Raw genomic sequence first — 14,067 nt, forward strand, 5'->3', positions numbered from 1 at the left:
TTCCCTGCCTGTGGCAGGGGGTCAGGCTAGATGATCTGTTCAGGTCCCTCCTGACCCTAGCTACTATGAAGCTACTATGAAACTATGAAACACCATTAGTTTCCTGTTTGTCCACTGATATTGAACTCCACACAGCGATTATTTCAAATATATTTACCAATAGCATTAAAAAAGTGTGCATTGGCACACCTGAAGACCTGAATTAGGTCCAGAACTAGCAAGAAATGAGTGAGAATGGCTAGTGTTAACATCTTGGGACAATCATATGCTGTGCTGGCTAAACATGTTTTACAGCACTATAAATTACCGAACTGATTTAAGGCTTGATCTTTAAAACACATATATTACTAACTTTGGTCACATTGGTATTTCCAGAGTTGTCGTATCAGCTTCATGCTACAATTTACAGCACAATACACAGCAGCTAGCCACTGTGGTGACTACTGAATGATTCCTGCACGACTACTTTGCTTTGGTATTTCACCAGGCAAAGAGGAAAATCATTCCAGATAAGGTACAGAATGGGCATGGGAGAAATGACCGCCTTCCTACTATTGCCATAGAACTGGTGTCATATATGTCTAATTAAAAAAATTAGACATATATAAGTCAGCAGGACCGGATGAACTCCATCTGAGAGTGCTGAAGGAGTTGGCCAAAGCCATAGCAGAATTCCTGGCGAAACTCTTCCAAAACTCATGGTGCTCCAGAGAGGTCCCTGAGGACTGGAAGAAGGCTAATGTTGTGCCCATCCTCAAGAAAGGGAGGAGAGAGGACCTGAGTAACTATAGGCCAATTAGCCTAACTTCTATCCCAGGGAAAATCCTGGAAAAATTCATTCAGGAGTCTATGTGCAATAGGCTTGCAGAAGGTAGGATTCTGAATGACAGCCATGTCGCAGGCAGGTCTTGTCTTACCAATCTCATCTCCTTCTACGACCAGGTAACTCGCCACCTGGATAACAGAAAGGAGGTTGACATTGTATACCTTAACTTCCAAAAGCTGGCTGAGGGGTAGGACCTAAAGAGTTCTAATGAACGGATCTGTATCATCCTGGTGAGAAATCAGCCAGTGATGTCCCTCAGGGGTTGGTGCTTGGTTCAGTTCTTTTCAACATCTTTATCAATGATTTGGATGTGGGGGTGAAGAGCTCACTGGCCAAGTTCGCGGACAATACCAACTTATGGGGAAGCATGGTCATGCTTGAAGATAGGCTGCAGATACAGGCAGACCTAGACAGATTGGGTGGATTGAAACCAGATGAAGTTAAACATTGAGAAATGTAAAGTGCTCCACCTGGGAACGAACAGTCCTCAACACACCTACTGGCTTGGCGGAGCCAAACTGACCAGCACCATGAATGAAAGGGACCTAAGGGTAATTCATAGATGATTCATATATGTAGGGTCAGAGGGGACCTGAGCAGATCATCAAGTCCGACTCCCTGCCCTGGGCAGGAATGAATACTGGGCTCATATGACCCCTACTAAGTTTAAACTCATAATATAGACCACAGTATGAACATGAGCCGGCAGTGCGATGCTGTAGCCAGTAGGGAAAATAATACTCTAGCATGCATCAATTGATGCATCTCAAGCAAAACCAAGGAAGTGATTCTTCCGCTTTACTCAGCATTGGTGAGACCATAGCTGGAGTACTGCATCCAGTTCTGGGCACCACACTTTAACAAGGATGTGGTAAAGCTTGAGAGTGTCCAGAGAAGGGCTGCATGATCAGAGACTTGCACAGCAAGCCATATGAGGAAAGGCTGAGGGACCTGGGACTCTTCAGCCTAAAAAAGAGAAGGCTGAGGGGGGACTTGGAACTATTACATCAGAGGAGTACATCAAGAGCTCAGCAAACAATTGTTCACCAGGGCACCCTTGGGGAAAACCAGGAGTAATGGCCATAAACTCCTGGAAGACTGTTTCAGGGTCAACATTAGGAAAAACTTCTTTACAGTTAGGATATCCAAACTGTGGTAGTGCAATCACCTGCAGAGGTGGTGCAATCATCTACCCGGGAAATCTTCAAGACGAGACTGGACGGTCACCTTGCTGGGGTCACCTGACCCCCAGTTGTCTTTCCTGCCTATTGCAGGGGGCTGGACCTAATGATCTTCCAAGTTCCCTTCCAGCCTTACAATCTATGAATATGAATCTATGGTATGAAATGTCATTAAATGTGACCAATTCTTCTCACCTTCTTTGTTGCCATCACAAATTACAGATCACACCCTTAATCTGTATTGGGCCATTACCTCTTCATGAGCTGTGGGATCTGTATGTCTGTGTGGTATTTGATCTGTACTGTGGGATTTTTTTTTTATTATTGTCACTGAAGATGGCTCATAGATCGCCCATCCCCTCCATGTCCTGAGTTGACACCACTAGAAGCAGCGCATCGCATCAGCCACTAATAAGAAGTGATGGCTTTGGAAAGGCTGTCTCAACTTATTGAAGAACTTCAATAAAAGATTTTAAAAGACACGTCATAGTGTATTTTTAGAAAGAAAATAAAGTAAATCTGATTCTTTATCCTCCTCTTTCTTATATCCTTGGTTTTGCTCCTATTTTTTTTTTTTGTTTCTTTCTATACACACCAATGTTCCTTTCTCTAATCACATGGCCTAATAAGTAAGTATGTAGGCGGGGGAGACTGGGCAGATGGGAAGCAGGACTTTCTGTGTTATACATCTACCTGGAAGCTTGGACATGCAACCTTGACTTTTACTAGTTTAATTAGCCTTTAGCCCAATGTGAACAAGGAGCAGACAAATAATGTAAACCTTACACTGTGGATGTGTCTACACAAGATGCTTTACTGAGCAGTAGACTAATCTACTGTGCAGTCAAGTGTCACTATCTACACATGCACACATTTACTTTGCAGTAAATTAGTCTACTAGGCAATTACCTACTACCCATAAATACAGATAGTAAACTAACTGCACAGTAGATACTGAGCACTTGTGTAGCTGCTGGCCAGAAGCAAATTTGCTCCCCATCATCCCCTACACTAGGGGAGCCACAGGGGACAGGGAACTTCCCCAGTCCTGCCACTGCTCAGCTCCCAACTCCATTCAGGAGCTAGGAGCTGAGTAGGACTGGGATTGGATAACTCTCTGCCCTGCCCGTCCCTGCACTGCTCAGCTCCCAGATCCCCACAGGAGCTGGGACCTAAGCAGCACGAGAACTTGGGAGCTCTTTGCTTCTTCACACAACCTGGAACTGGCCAGGAACTATCCAGTCTGGGGCAGGTCCCAGCCAGCTCCAGGCTTCATGGGGAAGCCCCAATGGGCACAGGGATTGTCCCCATGTGCATGGGATGGGAGAGCTCTGCAGCAGCAGCTGTCTCCTTGCCTCATGCACTTCAGGACCCCTCCTGATGTGTACAGGGCCAGGAGACAGCTGCCACTGCAGCCAACAGAGCTCTCCTGGCCCCATGCACATGAGAACCAGTCCTATGATTTGTGCCAGTCCCTAGGCTAGCACTCAGCAGGAGCCTGGAGCTCCCTCTGGTTGCTGTAGGGGGGCAGGGCAGGGTGAAAGCAGCCCTGTACCAGGCTGCTCCTATTGGGAGCACATTTGGGGGGCATGTGTAGACATGTTCCTAGGTAGGCTTACTGTGCAGTAAGTCTACTTCAAATTAATAGCACGTGTACTAGACACACACTGTGGTAGTTTCACCTAACCCTATCCCTGAAAGAATCAGGGTAAAATTACACTAGCATAAGTTACATTGATGTAGGAGTTGTGTGTCCACAGATCACTCTGAGGTAGGTGTTTTATTTAACTGCTTCTTTGTCTGCTCTAAATCCTAGCAGCAAGGCTGAAATGCTGCTATAGCCATGATGGTTCAAGAAATATGCGAGAAGCAAAGGGGTTTTTGGTGATATCTTATTAGACTCGCTATGTAGTTGAGAGAGAAATCAGACAAGCTTTCAGGAACATTGTGTCCTTCCTCAAGCCTGAGGTATGATTTACATTGGTGTACAAAACTAGTGTAAATGTGTTGTGTGTCCAGACCCTGTGTCAGATACCACAGTAACTCACTTGAGAGAGAGCTAGATAACAATATTTTATATTTTTCATTCTGACTCCTTGTAATTTTTGTATTCCTCTGCCACATACTTCTTCCATGCTTTGGTCAAAGGTTAATAAGAATTGGGGTAAGGAATTAATGGCTCTAGGAATGAATTAAAGAAATATGTAGAACTACAGATTCATGGAAATAAGTTATTGTCTATGGATAGAATTTCTTCCAAGACATTAACATTCTTCTGTGTTGGTCTTCAGGTAAAGCATATGCAGCTCCTTGGTACCCCACTCAATTCTGCAGAATGTGTATGATTGCTTATGACCTTCCTTAGGTTTATGTAACAACACTGACAAAAACTGAGGTGTTATTAAAATGCACAGTAATAAACAATGATCATAAATACTCATAGCTTATTAAATTTCAGTAACTATAATAAGGCTACTAATATAAAGACAAAGTAGGAAAAATCTCAAATAGGAAAGTTAGTCGGACCTGGAAACAAAATTCTCCCATCACTTGATTCTACCCAATCATCCAGCTTTAGGAAAGACTCCTCTTGACTGAATTAGGTACTGGTTCAGATCCTTATCTATTTATGTGCAAGTAGGAAAAAATCAGAGACAAGTTGAAAATATAGTATGTAATAGCTATATGCAACCTTTTATATAGTGTTCTTATCCATATGTCTACATAAGGGGTAAGCAATTATTTGGGATAGATGGCCACTTAAAGAGTTTTGGTGAGTTGTTGTGGCCTAGGCCAGGTGTGGGGGGAGGGGTTGCCGGGCAATTGATCCTAACCAGAACCAGCGCTCATTGCAGAGATGTGTGGGGGCAGATCATGGCTCTCCCCTGGGCCTGGCCTCATGCTGTCACCACCCCATGATCCCAGCCCTGGCCTCGACCATTTGTCCCACTCTTGGATGCCACTGCCCACTCATCTGTGGCCCCATCCCATTTGCCAGGCCCAGCTGCTATGCCCACAGAGGTCCCAGGCTGGTCTCTATGGAGACCTCATCCACCTGCCTGCATCATCCAACACCCCCAGTGGTGGATGTGGGATGGGATGGACAGGCTGAGATACGTGGACGGTGGGGCGGGGGCTGGCGGTAGCAGTGACAATGGAAGCAGTGGATAGCAGCATCAGCCACACATGCCATAGTCTGGGCTGCCCCATGCCTGTAGACCCACCACAGGCCACATAAAATCCCTTGGTCTGGTCTGTGGGCTCTACGTTGCCCATCCCTGATCTATGTGCTTTTTTAACAGATGGAGAAAATAAGGAACAAAGAAACAACTTGCCCAATATCTGCAGCCATCTTCCTCTGTCAGTCTCAGGGCCTGTTACATATTAATTTTAGGTGGCTCCTGGTGCTCTTAACCCCTGGTTTGTCCACACATTAAAACCTGAAACTAGTTTTAAGCACCCTTTAGGCCACTTAAAGTTATGCCACTATATGGCAGGTTTATCTCTGATCTGTGTTAATTAGCTCATATTCCACAGTCCCCACAGATGAGCCACCAAGTTACACTCCACCAGCATCCCAGGTGCCCCCTCAGCTCCCCTCCCCTTCTGTTCTCTATGGCTAAACTTTCCATGCCCTGAACTCTATGCCCAGGGGGTGGTTCTGACACTTGGCCAAATCCCTTTCCCACCCCTAGGGGTGCAACCCCATGCAAATTGAGCTTCCCACCCCCAGCGGTGCAACCTCATGTAAACAGCCAGCTAGCCAGGTTGCAGGGCATGGATGGGAGCAGCAGTTGGATTGCGGGGGGGAGGGCTGGGGAACAAGTTAGGGGGCAGGATCATGTCCCCATAAACTGGGACTTCCTTCCCAGGGCAGTAGCTCTCTAAAAAGTACCTCCCCTTACCACTCCCACCCCCAGCCACCCCAGGAAGCATGGCCAGCACCCCTAACACTCCTATACCAAAACCCAATTAATTAAAACATGAGACATTCTTTAATTTACTACCTCTTAATTTCTTTTTACATTCTTTTTTTTTTTCACTTTTTAGAGCAGGGACAGAAGGTGGCCCTGGCTCACCAGTTCTGTGGTGGCAACTCACAGCTGTAGCTCCTAGTCAGGCCCCTGCTTGCCAGCACTGTAGTGGGAAATCACAGCTGTGCAAGTGGGGGACACTCAGAGAAGGTTTTTAGCCTTAAGATGTGACTGTTCCGAACTCGAGCTAGTACTAACATCGATTAACATCTAAGCAGCTCTAAGTGAAATGTGTAACAAGGCCCTGAAAAGCAGAAACCTTAAATTCACCTTCAAACTGTCTATTCGTGTCATAAAAGCACATTATGTTTTCAACCAAAATACTAGGCCAGCCATTTTAAAATGAATTTCCTGTAGGAAGACGACAAAAATATGTGGATACTTGCAGGGCCTTTTGGGGGAAATTGTCTCCGCAGTATTACCGGGTATTCTTTCCTTTACTCCCTTCCCTTTACTCCCCTCTCAGTCCTCATTTATTTGGTGGCTGGCAGTTACACCTACCTCCACACAGCTCTTTCCACAGCAGACACTGTGGCTGCAAAGGGAGTGCTGAATGAGAAATAAGCTTGGCACCTGCCATTTGAAAGAAAATGAGCATATCATCTCAGCACTACACATTGTACCAACCCAGAGACTTACTGCAAATCCCACATCCCAGATCTGCTGTTTATTGTCACTGCACAGATGGGTCAGCACCTTCTGATATCCTGCCTTTGAATTTTCTCTCTTTATTAGGCTACTACTCCTGGCACATCAAGATCCTACAACTTGCTGCCACTGAAATTGCTATTCCCAACCCAGATGGTGGTAGGAGGAATTGAACTGTGGTTCCTTTGTGTGGTAAGCCCTAGACAATAGCCACTAGCATGCAAAGCCACACGCCAATTGCTGGTATATATTTTGTTGATGTTTCAGGCCCAAGTTTGTACCCTTTTAATCATTAATCAAAAATTCAGACAAAGAATATATTGCAGAAACCAGACAGCAGCCAATACAGACCTCTAATATATTATGGATTCTCTGTCAGTACATTTATTTATTGTTTGCAGTGTTTCATTTGAAAATCCCTTTGCTCTTTCACTTACAACTGAAAATTAGAAAAAGAAAATATTTAACTGGACTTAAAGCAGTGGAGCTACGTTTACCAAAATTTTAAAGAAAAAATCCCCAAGAATACATTATATAAAATACCTTTGAAGTATATTTTGACATTTTTCCACAGTTTTTGGCAAATGATTAGCAACTATATCATTAAGTGAAACACAATCGTTTTAATTATTGGTGGATAAAGAGATTTTTCTTTTGGAAAATATCTAAGAATTTATTGTATCACTATTTTAATAGTATAATAAAGGTTGAATAGCAACGTAAGAGATATGAAGATACATTTGGATTTATTTTCCAGATTCAGCTTCATTTTTCATAGTAGCTTAAAAAATAAGTATCAAGAAGGACCTCGGTGTTCTGTGCTAAGACTTTACACAAATGCATCAATGGACCTCAGTTTCTTCACAGTGTGCAGCCATGCTCTGCTTTCAAATTAATGTTAAAATATGTATGTCCTGACTTCTGATTTATGATATCATTGACAAATAGTAAAAAAGACAGGCATGCCATAAAGTTTATGGATGGAGTGATGGCATGCACAATGATGTCTCATAAAGAATAAAGGGGAGAAAGTTATTTATTCTTGTGGATTCAAGAACTAAAATACAGATAGACTGGCTGCGTGCACAGAATTTTTCATAAATATCCCACAGTGCACCCTGTTGTACAGCAGCCATACATTAATTAGAGCATTCAGCAGACACTGCAATGTGTTACACTCACCCAAGTGAATCTTCATTTTTCACATGCAGGGCCTTACTAATTAAAATCAGCTTTGCAATTAAATGTGGAAAATTGTGTTAAACTTTCAAGCATGGTTTAGAAAAAAATATATTTATTTTTAGGGTATTTTATTTTGATGCAAATGAATTTTCCATCAAAGTGAAACCAGTAAAAGGGAGGTATGAGGATTTCTCTTTTTTGTATTATAGATGCTCCTCTCAGTTGCAAGTTGCAATGCTCCACTATCTCTCTGCCAGTACCTGGCCCTGTTCCAATGCTTTTAGTGAGTGCTATCTGTCAAGGCATGAATAATACAGCCCCTAGGCTGTCGGCAGAATCCAAATGAGGCATACATCAGGAAGCAAGCACTCGACTTTAGCTCCAGAACATGCTCCTGTGAAGACAGGCAATTATTCACCCACGGCTGCAGCCATGGCAATCAAACTGGTGGGTGAAAAGGTATATGAAATGAAAAAATTTGAATAAGAAATATGGCACAACAAGCCAGAGAAAATTCAATAATTTTCTAATAAGAGAAAGACATTTGAGTCTCTTAATTTTAAAGTTTCAGGTTTGAATTATTTGACTCAGTCTATTATAAAAAGGGCAGAACTAAAACATAAACTAAAATGCCATAACAATAATATAGTGCATCTAAAAATAAATAAATAAAGGAGCAGTGCTAAACTGCAAAGTATTAATGTATTTTTAACAAACAAATCTCCTGTTTCAAGTAACAAATTCCATCCTTAAAAATTAGAAATGATCACAAGTCTATCTGTATAATTTAAAAGATGATAAGGAACAGAGACAGCATAGTGAAGCAACAAAGAGCTGGCTGATATTAAAGTTATTTGATAGGAAGTTTTGCCTGATAAAAGCAAAAGACTTTTATAGTGTCAGTGAAGATTCATATATTATAGATCCAAACATTATTTTTACGTTTCCTACTCATAAATGTGGTAGTTGTTTGCTTTTGCACAAGGCTCCATTAATGTTATATAGGAAAAAAATGGGGAGAGGGGGCTTATAAATGCAGTACGATCAGAAGGCATGAAGGAATTTTGTCTGTGTGAAATGCTTGGTTTTGCACTTTTTTGTCATAACCAAATTTTGATTTTTCAGCAATCAAGCTGAAGCTCAGTATTATAGTCAGGGATCTATCAGTATTCCCTTTACAAATCTGAAGGATTTATGATTCAGCCTTAAAAATTCCTTCTTCACTGAAACTTAATTTACATAGTCACAGCCTAAAAGGATTTTTTTCCCTTGAACAATTTCAGTACAATGGCTTCAGCTGTTTTCAATTATATGAAATATTAGTACACAATTTTAAGATTTCTTCTTTGTACTCATATTTCTTTAAAATGGCCTTCATTTTGAAGTGTGTGGTATTTGCAAGTGATTAGCCTATAACAGAACCTAATTGCTTCTGTTTTTTGAAAAAAAAATTGTAAACACCCATGTTATGGCAGCTTCACAGTAGCCCATTGCACATACCCCAGACTTTTTAATAGTATCTAGTTCAGGTTTTTATGATGTACCTAAATATCTATTTACATGAAAGATCGTATCCACCTATTGCATAAATAATTATTTTTTAAAATAAAATTCTTCATGGATAACAACAAAGTTGTCAACATGGGTCAGTCTGTCCTAAGTTAGGTATGGATAACCTCACTGTAATCAGTCATTTTGCACATGTTGATAGAGGTAGTTAGTTACCTGTATTAGTCCTCTTATTCATGTGTAACTTCAAAACATAATTTTGCCCAGTGCAGAAAAAATGCACCTATGCATTAATACAATCAAGTGGTACCACTTATTAGTTCAATGTCCAAAACTGGACCTAATCCAACAATCTGAGTCATGCAGGAGAACCCCTATAACTCTCATTCACTTGTATGGATATAAGGTCCCCACAGGAGGATAGAACTCCAGAATACTAGCCCATATGTGTAGGCCTTGGGGCATAAAATACTTCAGCACTTACATCCCTAAAACCAAACCTTTAAATTCTGGTTGTCCAGATTGATATTTTCCAACAAAAACAATAAAATATTCATCTAAAGATCTGTCTTTATTTTCTTTTTGGTTTAAGTTAAAGAGGTCTGAGTGTTAGCCACCATTTGATGGCATGGTTCTATTAACTAAATAAAAATTATGTCACATGCTTTTGTAAGCAGAAAAGATCAGAAATCCTAGAGAATTCAAAACATCTAGAAAAAAAAAAGATCATAAGATCTCTGTGGACTCTAAATGCATCTACTAGTAGAAGCAAACACATTTCATTCATAATAATGAGCTGGTCTGTTATTGTGAATGGAAAGGTCATAACCTCATTAAACTCCTATGTAGGACTGAATGGAACTGAGTTGGATTTCAGTTCAGCTAGATGCTTCCCTGGAACACATGGCATTCTTTACAAGGGTCTAAATTCTTTTTACATTAAATGCCTTTTTTTTCCCTTTCCAAACAATTATGATGGGGGACAACAGAGGAGAGATTAAGCAAGGAAAACTTTTTTTCAAAATAACTTAAAGTTGTTATTTGTTGGTACAATTTGATAGAATAACTGAAAATTGATCTTTCTGAAACAGACACTATGCTAAAAACTCCCACAAAAACTTGTTTTCTAGTCAAATGAGTAAGGGGTCTGTTAATTGAATATAATCTGACTCATGGACTGACAGGGTTTCAAAAAGACACAGAGAGACAGACAGACAGACAGAAACTTCAGCAATTGTGGGGGAAGAGGTTTTGATACCTTTCCTATTTTTCTACTTTGTGTCTCCCCAAAATTTCATTTAAGATTCAGTCTGTTCATTTATTGACAGACCAGAATCATGTTAAAAAAACAAAATCCAGAATTAACAGCTCAAAACTGCACCTAATCATGCCCAACCATACATCTATTCCCTATTCTGACAAGTGAGAAAAGGTGAGAGTACACACTCACAGGCATAGCAAAGGCACAGTGATGCAGAAGAGATGCAACTGTCAAAATTAAATTCCTTTAGAAATTGTTTCCTTCCATTTGGTTAAAAAATAATGTGTTTGAACAACACATCTAAATTGTAAGAAATACACTTAGTTAAATTGTGTACCATTGATTTCTTGGGAAGGAACTTATAATCATATTTAACTGTTGACTATTCATGGAATTTCTGAAGGAAAAAATAGTATTTGGTGTCATTCATTATTTACTGATGAAGCTTGCATTTATATGAGGAAACATATATGTTCTTTGAAATTAAGGAAAATGATTAGTATATTTCTGCTAAATCAGTGAACCAAATTACTGCTATCCTTGAAAAAGCTATTATAAAACAGATTAAGGTAAGAAATGTTAATATGTTAAACACAGAAAAACAAAACCTGTTTATTTTCCATTAAAATGGCTTTGAAAAGATTATTTACAACATAGTTTACCTTTGTTTTTTCTTAATTTTCTAACTTTGTGTAGCCTTAACTTTATGAATGCTTCACAGAAAAGAAACTAGATGCATATGAGAGAGTGGAGCAGATTTACACCCAACCCACACACCTAGACTCAAATTGAATTTACAGATGAAAGCAGCTGTTACTTCAGTTTAACCTCTAGGCAACATATCGTTATTACAAAGTAGCCACCATATTTGGTGTGAAATGTGTACTCTTTAAATCACAATGATTTCTTCAAAACCTAAAACTATAGTGGTCTTTAAAAGAATCAATAAAAAAAACCTACAAAAGCTTTAAGACAATTTAATATTAAGTTAAATGGCTTTTTCTTGTTTGACAGAGAAATGGCCAAAAGTCAGCCATTTTGTCCTCTACAATAGTTGTCACATGAAATAAGATAATAAAGCACTGCATGGATAAGAAAAATTGATTTGCTCAACAACTTAGTAACTAATAGGTAACTTTCACAGGGTTGCAAAGAGATGCATTAACAAACTGCAGAAGAAACTAAAGTTGTTTATCTATATGTACCACATGCTGAATTGAACATTTACACTGTGAATATAGACATGTAAAGATCAAATTCTAAATGATTTTCAGGTACATGTATATATATAATGTAATCATGCCTGATGTTTTAGTAACAATAAAAAGCTAAACACATTATCCTGCTGGAGATCTCTCCACTCATCACAGTTTAGGAGCTGAAGTAACAGTATTTATGACTATAATATAATCATCTGAATCCAAAGTCTCATTATCACTGATCTGTCCTAGACTTTGACCTTTGAATCTAACCTGATCATTGAACTCTCTGTGCTCAAAAGCTTATGTTTTCATTCCATTTATGAACACATTAAATGACAGAAGTCACACTGGCACTAAAACGTCACTAAGGTCAATTTTTAATTTGCCACACATGATCTACAGAACTGCATACAAAAACCGAGAGATGATGGGAAACAGGAACAAGTGTCCTCAGCAAAAGAGTGTTTCAGATTTTGCCTGACATTCAAGTTTATCACCTATATGATTAGGAGGAATAGAGTATAGCTGTAAGTTTGATAAGAGAATTTGGGACTTGTCCTCATTTGCCTTGTTTTAGTTTCCACTTTATGCTCTACTAAGATGTGATAGAAAATTTATGTTTTGACTATCCTCACAAAAAGGGCAAAGCTAGTTAGAAAACACAGAAAAAAAAGAAAAAAATAGACAAAACCAGAATGGCTTTTAGAATTTTCAGCCTCTCATTTTTATCATTGTTAGGGGAGTAAACAAGGTCATGCCAGAGAACTTGTTTACCAAATCTCTTCACTATGTTCTGAAAAATTAGAGGTATTACCTTCTATGTCTTGCATATTTGCCACTAACGTGACCACTGCCATCACAGCCAGGAGTAGGACAGCTGCAGAAAGGAAAGAATTAATTATGTAGGTGCCGGTGCGCTGCAGACAGATTATACTAAAAGCAGGCAGTAGGTATTACAGAGATGGAGGGCAACAAAGACAGAAAGAGAGAAATCAAATAACTGAAGGGGAAAAAAAAGAGGGGATGCTTTTTATTAGCAAGTCTCAGGGGAATTAATTTCATCAGTGCAGCAGGGCATGAGCAAACCACCAATGAACTTGAAAGTACATTATACCCATTAAAAGGCATGAATTTTCTAAATTGCTAATGGGGATACATTTTACACTTGGAGCACTAACCTGAACAGCTCTTGTATGGCTGGTTCCACGGGAACTGCAGAGAGATGGAAAATATATAAAAATTTATCATCTATTACAAGTATCCCACTTCTACAGAAAATTACCAAAAAGGTTGTGTAAAAGCAAGGGTCAGAATGAATTGTGCAAAGAGATTCTGGAGGATGAAGGTCACCCTGAGCGGGGGCCTTGAGTGATTTACTGAAGCAAGAGACGTACCTCGAACACCTTTGGAGCGTGTGCGATGGCGCTTCTCGTCTGCATCCACCTCCATCTGGGAATAGATTAGCAGGCAGTCAATGTTCTTATCCTGCATGCACAGACTATCAATGCACAGACTGATACAGTCTCTCACACAATTTATTGACAATATTTTAATTCCATTTTATCCTGTAAGGGAAAGTCCACTTTAAAGGGGATTTTAAGGATCCTTTTATTTGTTTTAAAACAGAAATCATGTGATAATTTTTGCTTTAATCAATTGGTTTATATGCCCTTTTTCACAATAAATTCTGCAAAAATGTAACTGCAATAATTTTCCTCTTTTTTAAATGGATTTTCTGGAAAAGAAATCCAGGTTACTCTGAAGTATTTTGCAATAAGGGTGCAATAGATTTCTGTACAGTTTTTGAAACTAAGGTCAAGTAGCCCCATAACATAGGTTGCTTTGTAACAGAGTGTTTTAGAGTGGGAAAAAAGAAAGGAGTAGAGAATGGGAAGAGGACAAAGGGACACAATTAGCCATCATAAATCTACTACTATTTAATATGGAATTTTATCTTTTTCTTTTGTATCTCACTGTCTAGGTGTCTTTTCTCATGTTTAAATAAAGTGCTTAATTATTGCATGTAGCTATATTTATACCTCCATTTTATAAACAGCACTCCAATCCTGTGTAACTAATTATGCAATAGTAAATATTCTGACAACCATAATTCTTTACCAGTAAGATACAGGGGCTTTCGTCAGATTTGAGATGGCATGATAAACAGGGACTTATATGGTATCATAAGTTGATGTGGCTTTTTCTGATTCTTCTATGAAACAAG

General features: G+C 39.6%; 1 protein-coding gene across 3 annotated transcripts in view; it reads right to left on the reverse strand.

Moving 5' to 3' along the window:
- Positions 1-13,292, reverse strand: part of MYT1L (myelin transcription factor 1 like) — a 171,694-nt gene extending 158,402 nt beyond the window's left edge. For all 3 annotated transcript variants that reach the window (XM_025203388.1, XM_025203387.1, XM_025203389.1), the window contains exons 1-3: positions 13,238-13,292; positions 13,022-13,055; positions 12,658-12,720 (exon numbers count right to left, since the gene is read on the reverse strand). In XM_025203388.1, the coding sequence (XP_025059173.1) occupies positions 12,658-12,720; positions 13,022-13,055; positions 13,238-13,292 (152 nt within the window). The remainder of the gene's footprint in view (positions 1-12,657; positions 12,721-13,021; positions 13,056-13,237) is intronic.
- Between the last annotated feature and the right edge of the window lie 775 nt (positions 13,293-14,067).

The sequence above is a fragment of the Alligator sinensis genome, unplaced genomic scaffold (genome assembly GCF_000455745.1).
Source record: "Alligator sinensis unplaced genomic scaffold, ASM45574v1 scaffold832_1, whole genome shotgun sequence".
Lineage (NCBI taxonomy): Eukaryota > Metazoa > Chordata > Crocodylia > Alligatoridae > Alligator > Alligator sinensis.